This window comes from Carassius carassius, chromosome 37 (assembly GCF_963082965.1).
Source record: "Carassius carassius chromosome 37, fCarCar2.1, whole genome shotgun sequence".
NCBI lineage: Eukaryota > Metazoa > Chordata > Actinopteri > Cypriniformes > Cyprinidae > Carassius > Carassius carassius.
The window spans coordinates 14,237,275-14,258,159 of NC_081791.1; the positions used below are offsets into that span (position 1 = coordinate 14,237,275).

Consider the following 20,885-nt stretch of genomic DNA (forward strand, 5'->3'; position numbering starts at 1 on the left):
GGTATCACGTTGGACGCAGCTGCCATCAGACCTAACAATCTCTGAAATTGTTTGACAGTGAGTGACTGGCCCTCTTTGACTCTCTCGACTGATGTGAGGATCGACTCGATCCGAGCAGGAGACAGACGTGCCTGCATATTGGTCGAATTCCACACTACGCCTAGATAGGTGGTTCTCTGAACTGGAGAAAGTACATTCTTCTTGGCGTTTAGTCTCAAACCCAGCTCCCCCATATGTGCAAGAACGACATCTCGATGTTGAACCGCCATCTGCTCTGATTGAGCTAGAATCAACCAATCGTCTATATAATTTAGAATGCGGATGCCCTGCATACAGAGGGATACCAGAGCCGCATCTACACATTTCGTGAACATGCGGGGTGAGAGTGCGAGGCCAAAGGAAGGTACTCGATATTGATAAGCTTTGCCCCCGAAAGCGAACCTCAGAAATTTCCTGTGTTGTGGAAGGATGGATATGTGGAAGTATGCGTCTTTGAGATCTATCATGACAAACCAGTCCTCGGATCTGATTTGAGCTACAACCTGCTTGACAGTGAGCATTTTGAACTTCAGTGACATAACTGAGCGGTTCAGGTGACGTAAGTCTAAGATCGGACGCATACCCCCATCCTTCTTTGGAACTATGAAATACCGGCTGTAAAACCCGGATTCCCTGTCTAGAGGAGGGACCACCTCGATGGCCTCCTTCCTTAATAGGGTATTCACTTCTTGTTCCATAACCAGAGCCTGCCGGGGGGCGACCACTGTCGGTGTAACCCCGTTGAATTTCGGCAGTGGATGAGCGAACTGAATGCAGTAGCCTTTTTCTATTGTACGCAGGACCCACTGAGATACATTTGGCAGTAGTTTCCATGCTGCTAAATAATCTACTAAGGGAATCAGTCTCTCGAGACTGACCTCTGGTGTAAGAGGCCCCCGGAGGGGCAGCGAGCATCCCAGCTCCGCTACGCTCGCGGGCGGAAATAACTTGGAGTAGCGCTCTCTGGAGGCCGCTGTGCCCTGAAACTCTGGCAGGGTTGGCAGACCGACCTCCTGAGAGCACAGAAGTGAGGCGGGCACCGTATAATGAGGTGGACCGCGCTCTACCCCAGTAGGGGCTACCCTCAGGATCCTTAAGCCACTGGCGTCAGGATCTTTTTGTCGAGGACTTCCGGGCCTCGATAACTGTTCTTAAATCGGGCTTTTTAGATTTGGAAGTCCCCGACTCAGAGCGTCGCTGAGGCCCTCGGTCCCGTCATGGGGGAGCATGAGCGGCGACACTGTTTTTGCACTTCCCTATATGAGGAGCCGGCATGTGGCGTGGTCATCTCCCGCCCAGATGCACCACGAGAGCGACGAGGGAGGAAATTCTGGAACGCCACTGCCTGCTTTCGTGCCTCCTGGAACCTGTCGACGACAATATTGACTGTGTCGCTGAACAGGCCAGAAGGCTGAAGCGGGGCGTCCAGGAGGCAGACCCTGTCTCTTTCTCTGATTTCTGACAGGGTCAGCCATAAATGCCTCTCCGCGGCCACTAAGGCTCCCATAGACCGCCCAATCGCGCGAGCGGTCTCTTTAGTGGCGCGGAGGGAGAGATCAGCGGTCTTTCTAAGTTCTTCGATATCTTCAGACTTAATCCCCTCCCCCTCGTCGATATCTCCCAGCAGGTCGGCCTGATAAGCTTGTAGGACTGCCATAGTGTGAAGGCAAGCCCCAGCCTGACCTGCTGCCACATAACCTTTGCCCACCAGCGATGATGTAACTATAAGAGGCTTGGTGAGCAACGTCGGAGCCATTAGAGACGATGCCGACCCGGGCGACAGATAGCCCGTGAGCGTCTGTTCGACCCGTGGCACCGCACTATAACCCCGCTCTCCCAGCCCCATCACATTGCCATAATATAGTGAATCGGGGCCAAAGAGGCGGGTCGAATAAGGATGATTCCACGATCTCGATATCTCGTCGTGGAGATCGGGAAAAAATGGTAGGCTCCGACGTGGAGGTGGTTGCCTCGGCCGCAGAAAGCGTTCATCTAACTTGCTTCTCTGCGGCTCAGAATGTTTTTCAGCAGGCCATTAGATTTTTAATTTATCGACTGTGTGTGTAACCACCTACAAAAGCTCCTCATATTGGGGCGACAGAATCCCCAGCAACAGTCTCCACATCGACCTCCTCGGAGGAAGAGAGGTGAAGAGCTGATCCCTCACCCTGGGGGGAAGAAACCGACGAGCGTGCTTCCGAACCCAGGGTTTGGGCGCCGGATCTGGCAGATGAGGAAGGAGATAAGGACTGGCCCGTCTCCATTCCCTCTGACAGATCCACCTGCGAACCCCACGAGTACAGCAGCCGTTCTGCCTGGGCGGAAGCGGTGCCAGCACTACGGGGAACTCTGGTGAAGGCTCCCTCCTCGAAGAGAGCCCTCCGGGATCGAAGCGTCCGCATTGGCAATCGATCACAGTGTGGACAGTCGGCCCCCTCAAGAGCCGACTCAGTGTGCTTCGATCCCAGGCAAGCCACGCACAAATTGTGTGTATCCCCACTCGTAATGTAGCGAGGGCAGGGAGGAACACACAATCTGTAACGTGGCTTGGAATCGCTCTTAATATGTTTGGTCTTGGCCTTAACTTTAGACTTTTGACATGCACACACAGAGCGCTTGCTGACAGACGCGAAGCTGAAGCCAGCTGCACGGCACGTGCTTTTATAGCTTCCTGGTCGCTACGTCACCCCGCCCATGACGTCACGCCCTTCCATTGGACAGATTGCACACGATATTCAGAGTCGGTCTCTTCAGGGACGTTCCCCAAAGCGCTTGAGAAAGCGCTGAAAAGGAACTGTTTGTTTTTCACATTCATCACTTGCTATTTGTTTTGTTTTCCATTCTAATCTGTCATTTAGCAGACACAAAATTGACATAAATACCAAAGTGTTCTTAGCAATAATTTAGGAACTAAACAAAATCGTGTAATACTGCATCCCGCATTGGATTTAGCACAGGGTGAGTCTGTATCATATGTTATGGTTGGCAACCCTAGCTGACAGTCGTGTTTCCTTCAGAGTGCTGGAGAAACACTCTTTTCCCTCAGACTTCAAAGTCTGAAATCAAAAAGACCTTGTCTGCCTAAATAGCCATCCACTCCAAGTGACAAACAGGTCAGCATGATTCTGACTCGTCCTCACACCACAGCACACACTCAAACTTCAGACCAGATAACAGCACACATCAGAACAATCATGTTTAACAGCAAAGATATGAGGACTTCTGTGGCTTTGACCAGCCACCGCTGCACTTCTCAAGCTTGAGTCTCTATTATTGTCTTAATCACAAACAGCATCAGCTAAACAAATTAGATTGTGAATCTTATGATTGAGATCAAATTAAGTATGGGATGTTTTATTTACAAAATCGAGATGGTTTGGCTCAGACCCTGATTGATATTCGGATACAGAACGTGTCCGATAAGCCAAAGGGGTGCAAAGGAAAATGGGATTTCAAAGCCAAATACAAATTGAACTCTCAAAGCAATCTGCCCCTAAGATGACGGGAAGGATATCAAAGAGAGCAAGCACCACTGACAAAGAGAGAGAGAGAGAGAGTGAGAGAGAGAGAGAGAGAGAGGGGTGAAAACAGAGTTCTTTGATACTAAGGCCTGGAAACTTAATTATAGCTTCATATAGCCTGGTTTAGGACCTTAATACTTTTAGTGACACAAAAGGACATGCTGAATTACGATGATAGACTGATAGTAAGAGGTGATGTGACAGTCTGTCAGTTGAAAATGAAAGAAACGTTGTGTTATAGTGTTATCTGGTAAGTTAGATGGATCTCACAGCAGCATGTGTCAGAAAATAAACCCCTTCAGGATGATAAAAAAAAAAATTGTGTCAAGGTCCTGATCATCTTGGTGCAGTAATGACAAATTATATTTATGACATTACAAGGCTGCTTGCCAAGTAAATGAACTAATGTAATAAAATTATCAGAAATGACTTTATAATGTGAAAGAAAACATTATACAGGTCATACACTCATTATATAAAAATATTTGACCAGCAAGAATAAACTATTCCAGAAAGCTGTATAATAATATATTTCAAGTTTTAATTGATCAGGCCACATGGTGGTGGCATATGGCAATTAGCATGTGCTTGTTTTAATATGGCAAGGCATGGATCTTGCTGGTATTTATATTCTTGTATGATCTGTGCACCCTGAAATGGAACGCAAGAGACTCTAACTTTATGGAGACTGAACAATAGATGCATAATTATTAACACACTAATGCACATGAATAAACACACAGTACACAATCCTGCAGCTCCTTCCCCTGCGAGCTCGTGTTCTTTCACATATGTGAATGTGGCAACAAATTCAAATTATGATTTTAAACACATTAAATGCTGTTACTCTTTTTACATGCTAAGAGGTTAGTCAATCATAATAGAGGTCGTTTACAGTACACACATACAGTAGCAAAAGACTGGAGCAGCTCACCCAAAATTTAACATCTTTCATTATTTTCTCAAGGAAATAATACTTATGATACTGCTATGATGCCCCTCTGCCCTTTTGAAAGCTGTGGGTCTCTGTGGTTTGTTTCTTTTTGTTTTTGTTTTTTTGCGTGGAAAAAAGCAATATGTGTGTCTTTAGTGTGTGTGTGTGTGTGTGTGTGTGTGTGTGTGTGTTTTTTGCCCCGCCTCACTGATGTAATAAAGTCTTATAGGTTTGGAACAACACAAGAGTTAATTAGTTTTATTTAATATATTATTATTATTATTATTATTATTCTGTGATGCCTATTAATAATTAACAATAATATTCATAATAATTAATTATTTATTATTCATTTTTTTATTATATAAAAAAAAATTAAAATGCTTGTGCAAAAGTAAACCCTATAGTGTTTTGGTGCAGGAAACCTTTACTAACCTGATGAGTAGACCTAGAAAAAAGATATTTATGATATGGGCTCTTTAAGATGTCTCCCTCACATCCTCAATATTATTATTTTATGACAAACGCCTAGATCACAGCTCACATGCTAATTTCAAACGATCTGCTGCTGTAGGTTAATGAGCAGACAGTTCATTTATAATTCTGCGGACGTGACCAAAGTATTCATTAAAGAACCACAGGCTTATGAGCTCTCTCTGGCACATGAATACAAGTCTTGTTTTTGCTGATAGCTTTTAAACGGATCCGCAGAACTGATCAGTCCGGGCCTGAATTCGGATCAGCTGCTGGAATGCGGCTTAGCACAAGCGAATCCCTGTGAATAAACACTCGTCCTCGGGGTCTCAAACAAGATAAAGAGGAGGTAGAGACTTTTCTCTCCAGTGTAATGCTTTGTGTCACAGAACGGCATGACTGATGCCTTGATTTGGAGCTGGTACATCCGGAGCACTCTAGAGACGCTGGCTACGAAAAAACATTCATTACAACCACTGTGATTGTAGGAAAGATAAGAGCAGCCAAGATTATACAGCTAATCGTGCTCTGACAGGAGGCTGCAGAAAGACCAAATTTAGTTTTCACCAATTACTGTACAGTCTAATGTTTTTCTACAGACTGCTTCTTCCTGATGTTTGAGAACCAAACAATGACCCTTTAGCCTGAGAGCAGCAGAAATTCATCAAGACAATTAAGGTAAGAAGTATCATTGTCTTGTTTTTCTGTTAAACATCTAAACATCCTTAGAAATGCGATCAATTTACTTGGCAAACAATATAACACCCTAATACTATTAACTTTTTATTAATTTAATTTAACAAATAAATAAAAATGCAATTCAAGCATACAAAGAATATATTTTTGTATGATTAGCATGTTCTTAATTTCCATATTAAAGTTAGGGAGCATAAAGTTTAAAATATCAGGGTGATAAAACCACTAGAAATACAAAAAAAAACTTTATTATGGGAATAAATTGAATTTTTGAAAAGTATTTTGTAATATATATTTTTTTTTTTCTTCAGTATTAATATTTGAAACACATTTGTCTGTCAAATAAGCAAGTGGTGTAACTAGAATTCAGAAATAACTAAACAGGAAATGACATCACAGATGCAGACTAGCTGTGTGCCAAGATCAATTAAATTTATATATATATATATATATTGGATAATAGATATTTTGACTTTTGAGGAAGGTTGGTTCAGATTGTGGTCTTGAAAAATATATATGGAAAATATATACAGAAAATACTCATTAGTATGTCCATGATCACATGCAATCAAACTATGGTGTAGAAACTAATGAACACTTTTCTTTTTCATGGCCACTACTTCTCATTAACCCCAGAAGTAAACCAGCAAAAATACTAAGACTTAATGTCAGAAAACATGCAATTAATTAAGTTTATTTTTCTTACCCCATTGTCAAATTAGGCATAAACAAACAATATTTAGTGAGGTTCATGGCTAATTTGACAACTGGTTAAGAAAAATAAGCATAATAAATGGCATATTCTCTGAAAACATGTCTTTTAATATCTTACCAAATTTTGCTTTAGGTATTTAGACTTACTTTAATTGGAAAAACTTTTTGACCAGTGCAGTCTTATCAACAAAGAAGGAAACACCGTTCTTACCTTTCTCCAGGGTGGTGATCCCCATGGAGGGCTGCCCCAGTCCCGTCTTTCTCTCCCATTTGCCCTCATCAGGGTGATACACTTCCACTGAGGCCAGAGGACTCTGCTGCGCGTCCATGCCTCCCATGACCATCAGCTGGTCTCCAACGGCCACGGCAGATGCCCCGGCCCGTGCGGTGGGGAGAGGGGGCAGCTCGCACCAGCGCTGGCTCTCCAGATCCAGCACCTCGGCTGAGTCCAGAGGGAGGCCGTTCTCGCTGCAGCCCCCCAGAACATAGAGGCGTCCGGCCCAGAGCACAGGTGTGCAGTACACCCGCTGCGTGGCCATGGAGGGGAACACCTCCCAGTACAGAGACTTCACCGGGCTCAAAGCCATCTCGGGGATGGGCATGGCTCCAGGACGGCACGCCGGCAACAGAGCATGACACAGGCACAGAGGGGGAGGGCCAAGGAAGGCGAAACTCAAGGCAAATGCATCAACGTTCCACCAGGCTAGAGAGCAGGAGAGGCTGCAACTGTCAGTCTGCCAGAGACCTCTCTCGCTGGTAGGGGGAGAAGAGCGTTTTCTTCAGCGCCGTCTGTGAAGAACTAGCCCTCACTCCCTCTTGATGATTTATTCATTTTTGTTGCTGCTCTTAAAAGGTGCATCAGGCCCTTTTAAGTCTTTCCTGTCGTGTTCCACGAGCCGTGCAGTTGTAAAAATATATGGCAAGAATGTGTAACCCCTATACGAAATAAACTAATTTATCCACGTGGAGCGCCGCTCTGTAGTCCTGCCAAATGTGTCGGTGCGACCCTCATGGCTGCCGCTGCAAGAACAGTAAAAGAGAGACAGTAACAGATCAAGAACAAGATAAAAGACAATATAATCTCGCTAATCAAAGAGAAAAAATTCCCAGCTTGCCGAAGGCTGATGTGTGGACGGAGTCAAGCTGTTGGTGGAGCTTGTGGTGCTCATCTGATCCGCTCTTACACTTATTCAAATAAACCGTATGATTCAATGGCTAGAGCGCTGACATTTACCATTCACTATTTACTGCCAGGGGCTCAAGGGTAGACATGTGTGTGTGTGTGTGTGTGTGTGTGTGTGTGTGTGTGTGTGTGTGTGTGTGTGTGTGAAGGTGTTTGGCCACAGAGCAGCAGTCTGGCCCTCTCCAAAGGTCACTGCGTCTGCAGGGACCAATGGCCCTGGATAGTCACTGAACCAGGCTAATTTGAACCTATGCATCATTAATTAAATGCTTCATTTTGGTGGGATGTGTGAATGTGACGTCAGTGGAGGAGAGAAAGAGAAGCACTAGAAAGGTTACAGACGACACACTCAAAAACTTACTAGGTGCACGTGTGAAAGAGAGCTGGATCTCTTGGGCTTCTTCTTTAGGAAATCGCATAGGTAAAGAGAACAAAAAACGTGAGGGAAGCAGATCAGATGTCTCTGTGCATCCCTCTAAAAAATGCCAGCGTATCTCCAGATGTAGAGATGCTTCCTCCGTGGTCTAAATCGGTTCGGCTGTGTAATTAAGATGCTGTGGAAGTTGAGCCCAAGCCACATGCTACGACACACAGTGCGGGAGGGCTAACAGCTCTAGACTGACTAAAAATTATGCAGAAAAACATCAGTTCATCTGGAGCCAAAGTGCTGCCGCTGGGCGCTCTTACTGAGTACAATTAGTCCATATCATATGACACCATCAGGGTCTTCTTTGGGTTTAAAGATAAAGGGGCAGTTTTGTAAGTAAAATTAATCCTGACGGTCAGCTTTTAGAACACTTTCCTTGGCTCTTCATCCATGTAGAGAGAAAAGACAGACGCCCAGGGCTCATTTCATACAGATGATGTCAGGAACATGGGAAAAATCCCAGCTGTTTAAGCTCTAGTTTCCTTTGCTGTAGACTTTAATCCACATAGTAAGAAGAAACTCCCGGGATTTGTGGGAGACGATGTCGTCATGGGTATGTGCTGTCCAGTAGATCCATGGGATAAACACCAGCTCCTGTCTGCATAGCCTAGACAACACAGAGGAAGTTACAATAAACAAAATTAAATACTGTAAGAATAATGGAAGGAGAAAAAAAGTGGGAGAAAGAGGCAGAGAGCCAATAAGAGAAACAGATGTTTATGTTGTGTTTTGGAAGGACTACTATCTATAACTAGGTAGAGACATCATTGCATAAAGAGTCATATTGAGAGTAAAAATGCAGTTGGCAACCAAACTAGAAGTATATAAGTCGGTGTTTATAGTTAACACCACTAAAAAAAATTCATAATAAAAGAACAGACTATGGCGCATCTAAGCATCTTTTTCCTCCCCAGCGAGTGTATTCACTTGTGCTATTATGTTTTAAAAAAAAAAACTTTTTGGACCTGACAGTAATGGTGTCCTAACCTATGAAATTGATTTTTCTATGAAGTATGTGCTCACAGGGAGAAATTTCTCCACTTCTCCATTCTCCACACTAACTTAAGGTGAGCTGTATTTAGACCCAGAGCCCTAAAAAGGCACGGTTTGACAGAAACGTGTGTTTTTTAAGGGTGCTGTGTTCTACCGAAGCAGGAAAAGCTGTTTTCTATTTTTTCCATCAGGTAGCAACCATAAGAGACCCCGAGACAGCTGCAGTCTTCATTTTGGCACATTTCTAAATTTCAGACAGTTAGACCCTTGAATCCTCAGAGCACACAGCAAGACCACATGCACAGACAATTTTTAAGGGTTTCAAAAAAAACAACAAAAAACACACACACACACACACACACACACATTTAATGACATCAAAGAGAGAAATCAAGGCAGAAATCAAAAACAGAGATGCACAATTACACAACATTTCCTTAATGGGTATTTTCATTTTGTTTTCCCATTAAAAATATCTAAACATCCTTGAAACATAATTTATCAAAGGAGTTAAGAATAAACTTAATTCAATATTGATATATCAAGTCTTAATATCATATGCAAACTGTGGTTTATGTAAATAGGTTTACACACTGTTATTAGAAAACAAGACAAAATTACTAATTAAGTACAGATGTTTTTAAAAGGACTATGTGCCCTTATTTGAAAACAGGCAGTCTTGTGGATGACCGTCAGCAAGGACAAAAACAGCATAGTGCTCATGTCTTTTGTTTCATATCCCCATATCCCTCCTTTACACTGCAAGGATAACGTTTGTGTCCTTGCTGAGCACTTGTGTGTGAACTGTAGGCAAAAATAAACAAACAAAAAGATTATTTCCCTTATTAAACCTGTGAGCTCTGAAGGCCAAGAGCAGTCATGACAGACATACAGAGAGACAGACAGACAATAGATAGATAGATGGACAGATGGCAGTGCTATTATGTGTTGGGAAACACGACCTGTAGGGAATCAAATGGAAATCTTTTAATTCATTATGATGCTTAATTAATAGGACGAATTACAAATGCTAAGCAGGAAAGGAGTCAAACTGTAAGATAGAAAATTCAGATCCCTTATCAACACAGTACTGAATGATAAAGATGGACTGGCCTTGGGCACAGCCGACAGTTTTCCAGAAACATACAGTGGGATGAATCAAGTATTCTGTACAAACAGTTCTTGGTTTCAGCAGAGCCCCCATGTCTGCTTGGTAAGACTTCTGGCTCTGCCTTCACTCAGAAGAGACACAGAGGCATTATTCTCTCTTAAAGATGGGTTCAAGTCCGTGCCTGAGCTCCAGATAACATTTAGAAGCCAGATCAGTCTTAATCCCACAACTTCACGATTGATCCAGGCTCAAAGAGTGCATTTTCTTTATCTGTTCCCATCATCCCTTCACAGTCTGATTTTTTTATGCCTGTTATCGCTTACGTTCAAACCACACGTACATGCAATACTGGTCCTTTGACTCCATTCTCCAACATCCTCTCCTGTCTCACGTCATTCTCACCCTTCACGCTCCCACTGACAGTCGTCGATCACAGGAGCCCCCGCATTTCTCAGGCGTTTAGCCTTCGGCACAAAAGCATGATTACTTCTGCATGAGAGTTTCCCAGGGATTTGGTTGGGCACTGGAGAACATGCAGTACGCAGGATGCGTTCAAAACAGCAAAGTAACACAAGACACTAAGATACATGCTCAAAGGCATTAATATTTACTGCATTAAGGGGACATTTGACCCCAAAATTAAAACTCTCTCATTATTTACTAACCCTTACGTCATTTCAAACCCAAATGACCTTCGCTCAGACCTTTTATACATTTCTTTGTTTAGGAAAATTTCAGTTACATCGCTGTCCATGCAGGGTCAGAAAGCTATCGGATTTCAGTAAATATTTCTTAATTTTTTGTCCGAAGGTGAACAAAGGTCTTACAGGTTTAGAACCACATGAGGGTGAGTAATTAATGAAAGAATTTACATTTTTGGGTGAACTATCCTTTTAATTTCTTCTTTAATGTCAGGTGCAAAGGCAGCATGTCAATCTAAGACATGTTTGATTCAAGTATACTCATGGTTAAGGCAAGTATTATACAAAAACATTTAAACTATTTCCATCCAAAAGGTATAGTACAAGCGTTTCAATTCTTTTGTTGTGAAAGAGTACCAAAAAAGAAGGAAACAGAAGCAGTCAGCAGGGGAGTACTAGGTAAACAGAGCATAAGATAAAATAAACAAAAATGTAGATATAATGGCCTGGGGATGCAGACAAAGAAAGAGTCATTGTCAGAGAGTGAGTGAGTGAGTGAGTTAGTGAGTAAGTGTGTGTGTACTGGTATATATGGTTTATGAAGACACAAATGTGACATGGGTACTACAATGTAAACATGGTTTATGGGGACAATTCCTCTGTTCCTGTAAAACAAAAGGCTTACAAAACATACAAAACTGTGTTTTATGAAATTCAAAAATTGGCAGTAGTTTTCTGTAGGTTTAGGTGTAGGGCGATAGAAAATACAGTTTGGAGAGTCCCCGTGTGTGTGTGTTAACCGTAGCAAATATGATCCTGGATTCCCTTGGTGAATCAGTTAATCAAACGATTTTCTGCATCACCGCTCAATGTCTCTACTAGTCTACAACCAAAGGCAGGAGAAGAGATCCTGTATATACACGCTTGTTTTTCCATTTTTTTAGACTGACTTGTTTTTATACAGAGTTAATGATATTTTCTGTCCCCTATAACCTTAACACAGACACAAACCTTTTTGTAATTTTATACTGTCATTATACTATTGAGTTGTTTTCCTCATGGTAAAATAAAAATTACAGTAAAAACTGTAACCATGGTTATTCATGAGTTATTTATTTATCAAATAATTTCAACTTTATTTATGAAAAATCACATTTCGATCACTACAGTGGAAATCCCAGTTAAAATGACACTACCCATGAATTCTCAGGGGAGAACTGTTGCCAATCATAAAACTGCACCAAACAAATCAGGAAAAAATAATTATTTAATACTGAATGAAGATGGCCCAATTTTCAAAAATTAAAAACCAATATTAGTTATCGACCATTGTATCAGCCAATATGTTGTTAAAATTTGTAATTTTGATTTATCAGCACTAGACGATTATTTTTTATTTTTTCTCTTTGGCTTATAAGTGTTGTAAGTCACTTTAATTTTGAAAGTACAGAGAGACCAACACCTAAGCGAGCTTAGACACACTGGAGCTTCAGGTCTCTATTAGTTTAATGCCATTGTTTTAATAGTTTTCTCTAATAACTGAAAGGCAAATGCAATAATACTTTATTCAATCAGCATTCAGCAAACACACATTTTTTAACAAATCTTTGAATATCTAAAAAACATTTAAAGCAACAAACTTTGCAAACTGTCAAATCCAGTTGTTAGATCTTCAAGTGCATAACCTGCATAAAATGTGTACTCAGAAGAGTATGCATGAATTCAAGCCGTGTGAATTGCGATATATATACTAAATTAAATGTTATAAAAAATGTATATTGTAATTCATCTAAAAAACTGGTTTGGTAAGGTTTATGGTTCTTTCTGAAGATGAAATCCATATGGAAATGGGAGAAACTGCAAATGCTTCTGAAAAAGTGTGTGGTCATTGTTTCGCCTTATTACTGAAGACATAATTTAACCAAACCTGACTCTGGTCCTCAAACACATCTAGTAATGTTGCACAGTAAACGTTTTCTAATGTGACAATCTCACATCGAAGGGCACAGATTCTAGGACAACTTCTCCTTACAGTCTGTAAAACCTATCATTATCTCTTAACTCCATTATGCACATCACTACAATAGTAAGTGATGATTATACAGGAAAATTATGCAACAAGAACACACTGTCTCACAAGACCGAAGAGGTTATTCTAATGCCTACCCTGAGGGGCCCTACACACATTCATCTTACTGTCCCACCACAAAGAGAGAAAAAGATCTCTTCTACTTTATCTGATCCCTGACCTCACAATCTATTTATTAAAAGATAAGAGAAACTAGGCCAGTCAGAGGAAAGAGAAAGCAGACTTTATTGAGATGCTTTGGTTGGATAATGTATTTTATGTGTTAATATTCACGTTGAAAATGCAAATGATACATTAGGACTTGCGTTTACTGACCTAATAAACTCCTTTGGAGTCAAGCAAAATGTCACCGGGCCCACTCATCGTTTTAATCATACACTAGATCTAATTATATCGCATGGAATCGATCTTACTGCTATAGATATTGTACCCCAATGTGATGATATTACAGACCATTTCCTTGTATCGTGCATGCTGCGTATAACTGATATTAACTATATGTCTCAGCGTTACCGTCTGGGCAGAACTATTGTTCCAGCCACCAAAGACAGATTCGCAAATAACCTGCCTGATCTATCTCAACTGCTATTTGTACCCAAAAATACACATGAATTAGACGAAATTACTGACAACATGGGCACTATTTTCTCTAATACATTAGAAGCTGTTGCCCCCATCAAATTGAAAAAGGTTAGAGAAAAACGTACTGTGCCATGGTATAACAGTAATACTCACTCTCTCAAGAAAGTAACTCGTAGTCTTGAACGCAAATGGAGAAAAACTAACTTGGAAGTTTTTAAAATTGCATGGAAAAACAGTATGTCCAGCTATAGACAGGCTCTAAAAACTGCTAGGGCAGAGCATATCCACAAACTCATTGAAAATAACCAAAACAATCCAAGGTTTTTATTTAGCACAGTGGCTAAATTAACAAATTACCAGACGCCACCTGATTCAAATATTCCACCAACGTTAAATAGTAATGACTTTATGAATTTCTTCACTGATAAAATAGATAACATTAGAAATACAATAGCGAATGTAGATTCTACAGCGTCTAACACTTCAGTTTCATCCATCGCACCCAAAGATAAACTGCAGTGCTTTACAAATATAGGACAGGAAGAGCTAAATAAACTTATCACTGTATCTAAACCAACAACATGTTTATTAGATCCTGTACCCACTAAATTACTAAAAGAGCTGTTACCTGTAGCCGAAGAACCGCTTCTCAATATCATTAACTCGTCGTTATCTTTAGGTCACGTCCCAAAACCATTCAAGCTGGCGGTTATCAAGCCTCTTATTAAGAAACCAAAACTAGATCCTAGTGTACTGGCAAATTATAGGCCTATTTCAAATCTTCCATTTATGTCTAAAATTTTAGAAAAAGTTGTGTCTGCTCAATTGAGCACCTTCCTGCATAAAAATGATCTGTATGAAGAATTTCAGTCAGGTTTTAGGCCCCACCATAGCACAGAAACTGCACTTGTTAAAATTACAAATGACCTGCTTCTTGCGTCAGATCAAGGCTGCATCTCATTTCTAGTCTTACTTGATCTTAGTGCTGCGTTCGACACCATAGATCATGACATACTCATAGATCGATTACAAAACTATACAGGTATTCAAGGGCAGGCTCTAAGATGGTTTAGATCCTACCTGTCCGATCGCTACCATTTTGTTTACTTAAATGGGGTGTCATCTCATTTATCATCAGTAAAATATGGAGTGCCACAAGGATCCGTCCTAGGTCCCCTTCTATTTTCAATATACATGTTGCCCCTTGGTAATATTATTAGAAAATACGGAATAAGCTTCCACTGTTATGCTGATGATACTCAGCTATATATTTCAACGAGACCAGATGAAACTTCCCAATTATCTAAGCTAACAGAGTGTGTTAAAAATGTAAAAGATTGGATGACAAATAATTTTCTCCAATTAAATTCAGATAAGACAGAGATATTAATTATTGGACCAAAAAACACCACACAGAATCTTGTAGATTACAATCTGCAACTAGACGGATGTACTGTTACTTCCTCTACAGTCAGAAATCTGGGTGTTATATTAGACAGCAATTTGTCTTTTGAAAATCATATTTCCAATGTTACAAAAACTGCATTCTTCCATCTTAGAAACATTGCCAAGCTACGAAACATGTTATCTGTTTCTGATGCAGAAAAGCTAGTTCATGCATTCATGACCTCTAGACTGGACTATTGTAATGCACTTCTAGGTGGTTGTCCTGCTTCGTCAATAAACAAGCTACAGGTAGTCCAAAATGCAGCAGCTAGAGTCCTTACCAGGTCAAGAAAATATGATCATATTACCCCAATTTTACAGTCTCTGCACTGGCTACCTATTAAGTTCCGTATCTGTTACAAATTATCATTACTTACCTATAAGGCCCTAAATGGTTTAGCTCCTGCGTACCTAACTAGCCTTCTACCACGCTACAACCCATCACGCACCCTAAGGTCACAAAACGCTGGACTTTTGGTAGTTCCTAGGATAGCAAAGTCCACTAAAGGAGGTAGAGCTTTTTCACATTTGGCTCCCAAACTCTGGAATAGCCTTCCTGATAATGTTCGGGGTTCAGACACACTCTCTCTGTTTAAATCTAGATTAAAAACGCATCTCTTTCGCCAAGCATTCGAATAATGTATCTCTTAAATTGTGAGTGTAGTTGCATCTGCATTTTTATTCTTTAGCTTGGGTTAAACTAATTTTACTTTGTTGGATCAGCAGCTATGCTAATGATGTCTCTATCTTGTTTCTATGTTCTGCCACGGGATTTACATCCCGTGGTAACTAGGATTTACACAAGCTCCAGTCTGGATCCAGAACACCTGAGAAGAGATGATGCTGACCCTCAGAGGACCCCAGATGATCCTAACCTTGAATCAACAAACAGAACTAACAATTATTGCTACATGTGTGACTGCATCATATAATTACTATTAATTAATAATATTGATAGTTCATCATCTAGCTGACTACGTCTTGTATTATTATTATTATTTTTAATTTTCTGTAAAGTTGCTTTGTAACGATTTGTATTGTAAAAAGCGCTATACAAATAAACTTGAATTGAATTGAATTGAATTGTATTTTATGTGATGTGTTTTGAAAGGATAGTTAATCCAAAAATGAAAATTCTGTGATCATTTACTCACCCTCATGCTGTTCCAAACCTGTATGACTTTCATTATTAAAGAAGATATTTTGAAGAATGTTTCGACATACAATGAATGCCAATGGGGTGCAAAACAGCATTAGGCATCACTGACTTTCGTCACATATTGAAAAAGTACACCAAGACATTTTTTAAATAAACTTCTGTTTGGAAAGTTTGGAACAAAGTGATTAATTATGACAGATGAAATTTCAGAATTTGCCCTTAAATAGTATGAGTTAAAATTACATTTGCCAAAAAAACAACCACATAATCTGTGCCAAATCAGGCAGCGGATCATGTGAGGTTCACTATTTGAACTACCAATAACAGTTGCTACATCACATCACTGCAGATTTCTAAGATGTTGAACTCTGCCCAATTTTCTGAAATCGCCAGCGGTCTCTGTCACTATTGTCACTTAAATCTCCAACTCTCACTGAAAATGAATGACTTAGGGTTGCATTGTCACTGCAAATCGCTGTCAGTGTGAACATCCCTTCACTGTGTCCCTGAGCACAGCATGTTCCCACAGGTTGCATCTGGAAGACAGACCCTGTATGCTGTATAACATATTTCAACCTCATCACTTCACCAGCATCCGAGGTAAGGCAGATATTAAGGGTTTGAAATCTGTATTAAAATGCACACACACACCCAGAAGGACTGAATAAGTTCAAAATGTTACAGGTCTGTGCAGCCATTTCTGTGAAACTTCTAGAAACTTGCAGAAAAGAACTTTCCAAAATCTGTCAATGTCCAGGATCGGATTGCAAGCAAATGGCCGTTTCACTTCCTCTGCTTTTCACAGAGAGCTCAAGGTGACACCTCTTTTTAAACACTGCTCTTTTGAAATATTCTGAAGTGGCTATAGCTGGACATTGAGCTGGAGTATCTTTAATTAAAATGCCCTCTCAGAGTCTGTAACACATAAAATAAACCCTTCACAGGTTTAGATGAACGCCATATATACCAGGATTGTGTGTAATTCAGAAATGAAATGAAATGAAGAAGACTTTAAAAGTCCTGCCTTTGAATTGAGGTAGCAAACAAGATGCAGGGCCTAAGTGTAGGCCTACTTTAATGAATACATTTCATTTTTCAGTGTAAATCGGTAAACATTAAGTAATACACACAACACATGGCCTACTTCTATTTCTTTATGGACTATTGTTGATGAACATTTGAGATGGTTACACAAGAATTTATCTGTTTTTGCCCAAGATTTTGTTGTTGGACTAATGAGGTCATCTGCTTTGTGAATTCAGTTACATTTTCTTTATGTAATTCCATTTCAGCATCCGGTGGAGTGGCTACTTCAATTCACTCTATGAATTATGAGGGAGCTGATTTTTAAAGGTCAATACAGTAGCTGTCATGTACTGTAAGTATCAACACAACAGTGGTGCAAGACACTGCATTATGTTTTGACATGGATCAGCATGACCCATGAGGTTCAGATCAGACGACACTTCACAAAAACACAAATAATTTCTTAATGTGTAAAGCTTTTTATATTAGCAACAAACTACTGAATGCACCTTTTAAATCTGAATTTTGCCCAATCCTGGCAAATGCCAACACAGCCCCTCAAACAGAACTACCTGTGGCACCTAATAGGACCTGCAAACCTGCCTTATACTTTTCTTTTATAAACAGATGGTAAAAGCTGACTCCTGACTGAATTAATATCATTTTCTTTATTTCCAACTTACATTTATCCATTTAGCAGATGCTTTTATGCAAAAAGACATATAAATGAGAAACATCAAAAGCAATTTATCATGGGAGCCAACAATGTTTGCAGTACAGAATGCCAGATCTTAAGTAGTATAAACTAGATTAGTTGCTCCTTCAACTAATGCCAGCGTCTGAGTGAACAATCTCTTTAAAAAGCCAGAGACAGAACCAGAGTGGAATGTGTGCAGTTTAGCGCTTAAAAATTGCCAAAGTTAAGAGAAACCCTTTTTTATGATAAGGGCAAGCAAGGAGAAAAGGATTATCATAGTACTAATCTGCAGTCCAGTGAAATGATCTGGACCACTTGAGACATAGACCCGAAGACAGCTTCCTGTACAACAGCTCTCATATTTCTTCCTCACACACACACACACACACACACACACACACACACACACACACACACACATACACACATTCCACAATCTTCATTGTGAATGAGGATAGACCTGTCGCATGGATACAGTGCTTATAGGAAAAACAACTCGTTATGCTGGGTAATTTTTTGTGCTGATTCATGAGGCATAACCATAAAGATAAATACCGTACTTAGTTATCAGTAAAGTTAGGTATAACACTAAATACACTAAGAAAAATTAAGATTTTCTTTTATACTTATACAAAGACTGCGCATGTGACAGTATTACAATACAGTGGAGGTAAGAAACGTAATAACATTGTACTCTGGAATGGTATTAACCATTATTACTGCCAGTACTTTGATAACATTTTAGTCGGAAAATGTTTTACGTGCACTACAGAGTGAGCCGTTCTGATTCGAAACAATGAACAGAAAGTAGGTGATACACAACATGCTTGCTAAAATTTTGTGTTTGTGTGTGTGTGTGTGTGTGTGTGTGTGTGTGTGTGTGTGTGTGTGTGTGTGTGTGTGTGTGTGTGTGTGTGTGTGTGTGTGTGTATGAGAGAGAGAGAGACCCTTTAAGTGGAGTCGGAAATATAGAAATTAGTACTAATCTCAAGCACACAATTTAGTTCACAGGAGATACAGCAGTTGCAAAGTAGTGACGCGGGGTGTGTTGATGTAAAACATTGCAGAAACACTTTTATTATTATATTTTCAAATATTATAACTTCTTTTTAAAGTTGATAAATAAGTTGATTAAAAACTGCAGAAACACATGATCTATTGATAATTACAGGTGCTGGTCATATAATTAGAATATCATCAAAAAGTTGGTTTCACTAATTCTATTAAAAAAGTTAAACTTGTATATTATATTCATTCATTACACACAGACAGACTGATATATTTCAAATGTTTATTTCTTTTAATTTTGATGATTATAAATGACAACTAAGGAAAATCCCAAATTCAGTATCTCAGAAAATTAGAATATTACTTAAGACCAATACAAAGAAAGGATTTTTAGAAATCTTGTCCAACTAAAAAGTATGAACACGAAAAGTATGAGCATTTATAGCACTCAATACTTAATTGGGGCTCCTTTTCCCTGAATTACTGCAGCAATGCGGCGTGGCATGGAGTCGATCAGTCTGTGGCACTGCTCAGGTGTTATGAGAGCCCAGGTTGCTCTTATAGTGGCCTTCAGCTCTTCTGCATTGTTGGGTCTGGCATATCGCATCTTCCTCTTCACAATACCCCATAGATTTTTCATGGGGTTAAGGTCAGGCGGGTTTGCTGGCCAATTAAGAACAGTGATACCATGGTCCTTAAACCAGGTCCTGGTAGCTTTGGCACTGTGTGCAGGTGATAAGTCCTGTTGGAAAATGAAATCTGCATCTCCATAAAGTTGGTCAGCAGCAGGAAGCATGAAGTGGTCTAAAACTTCCTAGTATACAGCTGTGTTGACCTTGGACCTCAGAAAACACAGTGGACCAACACCAGCAGATGACATGGCACCCCAAACCATCACTGACTGTGGAAACTTTACACTGGACCTCAAGAAACGTGGATTGTGTGCCTCTCCTCTCTTCCTCCAGACTCTGGGACCCTTATTACCAAAGGAAATGCAAAGTTTACTTTCATCAGAGAACATAACTGTGGACCACTCAACAGCAGTCCAGTCCTTTTTGAAGTGAGACGCTTCTGAAGCTGCCTGTTGTTCAAGAGTGGCTTGAAACCCATGTCTTGCATACGCCTGTGCATAGTGGTTCTTGAAGCACTGACTCCAGCTGCAGTCCACTCTTTGTGAATCTCCCCCACATTTTTGATTGGGTTTTGTTTCACAATCCTCTCCAGAGTGCAGTTATCCCTATTGCTTGTACACATTTTTCTACTACATCTTTTCCTTGCCTTCGCCTCTCTATTAATGTGCTTGGACACAGAGCTCTGTTAACAGACAGCCTCTTTTGCAATGACCTTTTGTGTCTTGCCCTCCTTATGCCAAGGTGTCAATAGTCATCTTTTGGAAAACTGTCAAGTCAGCAGTCTTCCCCATGATTGTGTATCCTACAGACCTAGACTGAGAGATCATTTAAAGGCTTTGCAGGTGTTTTGATTTAATTAGCTGATTAGAGTGTGGCACCAGGTGTCTTCAAAATTGAACCTTTTCACAATATTCTAATTTTCTGAGATACTGAATTTGGGATTTTCCTTAGTTGTCAGTTATAAACATCAAAATTAAAAGAAATAATCATTTGAAATATATTAGTCTGTGTGTAATGAATGAATATAATATACAAGTTTCACCTTTTAAATGGAATTAGTGAAATTAATCAACTTTTTGATGATATTCTAATTATATGACCAGCACCTGTACATAGGCTACTATGATACATGTCATTATGTTATTTACAGAGGTCATTTAGCGAAGAAAATATTGGTCTGGATGACCTGAAACACACTATTAGATGACATACTGATATTTTTCAAGAAAATACAGGAATTCTATTTTTAAGTATATGAATTCAGTCATGGCCAAAAGTTTTGGCAGTGACATACATTTTATGTTTAGCTTAAGCTGTTGTGCTGTTCATTCACATTTTTTTCTAGATTATTGTGTAGAACGTTCAGATGCATTTAAAATAATTGATAAAAGCTTTGTTGGAGAAAAAATGCACTTTTCACACACACACACACACACACACACACACACAAAAACTGTTTTTTTGCTCCTGACACAAAGTGACCACTAACCACTGATCTATAATCAGTGCCACT

At 40.1% G+C, this 20,885-nt stretch overlaps 1 protein-coding gene across 2 annotated transcripts in view; it reads right to left on the reverse strand.

Moving 5' to 3' along the window:
- LOC132118094 (kelch domain-containing protein 8B-like) overlaps window positions 1-20,885 on the reverse strand; it is a 139,267-nt gene that overhangs the window by 112,466 nt on the left and 5,916 nt on the right. For both annotated transcript variants that reach the window (XM_059527633.1, XM_059527632.1), the window contains 2 exons: window positions 7,923-8,595; window positions 6,590-7,398 (listed from right to left, as the gene is read on the reverse strand). In XM_059527633.1, the coding sequence (XP_059383616.1) occupies window positions 6,590-6,980 (391 nt within the window). In that variant the 5' untranslated portion in view covers window positions 6,981-7,398; window positions 7,923-8,595. The remainder of the gene's footprint in view (window positions 1-6,589; window positions 7,399-7,922; window positions 8,596-20,885) is intronic.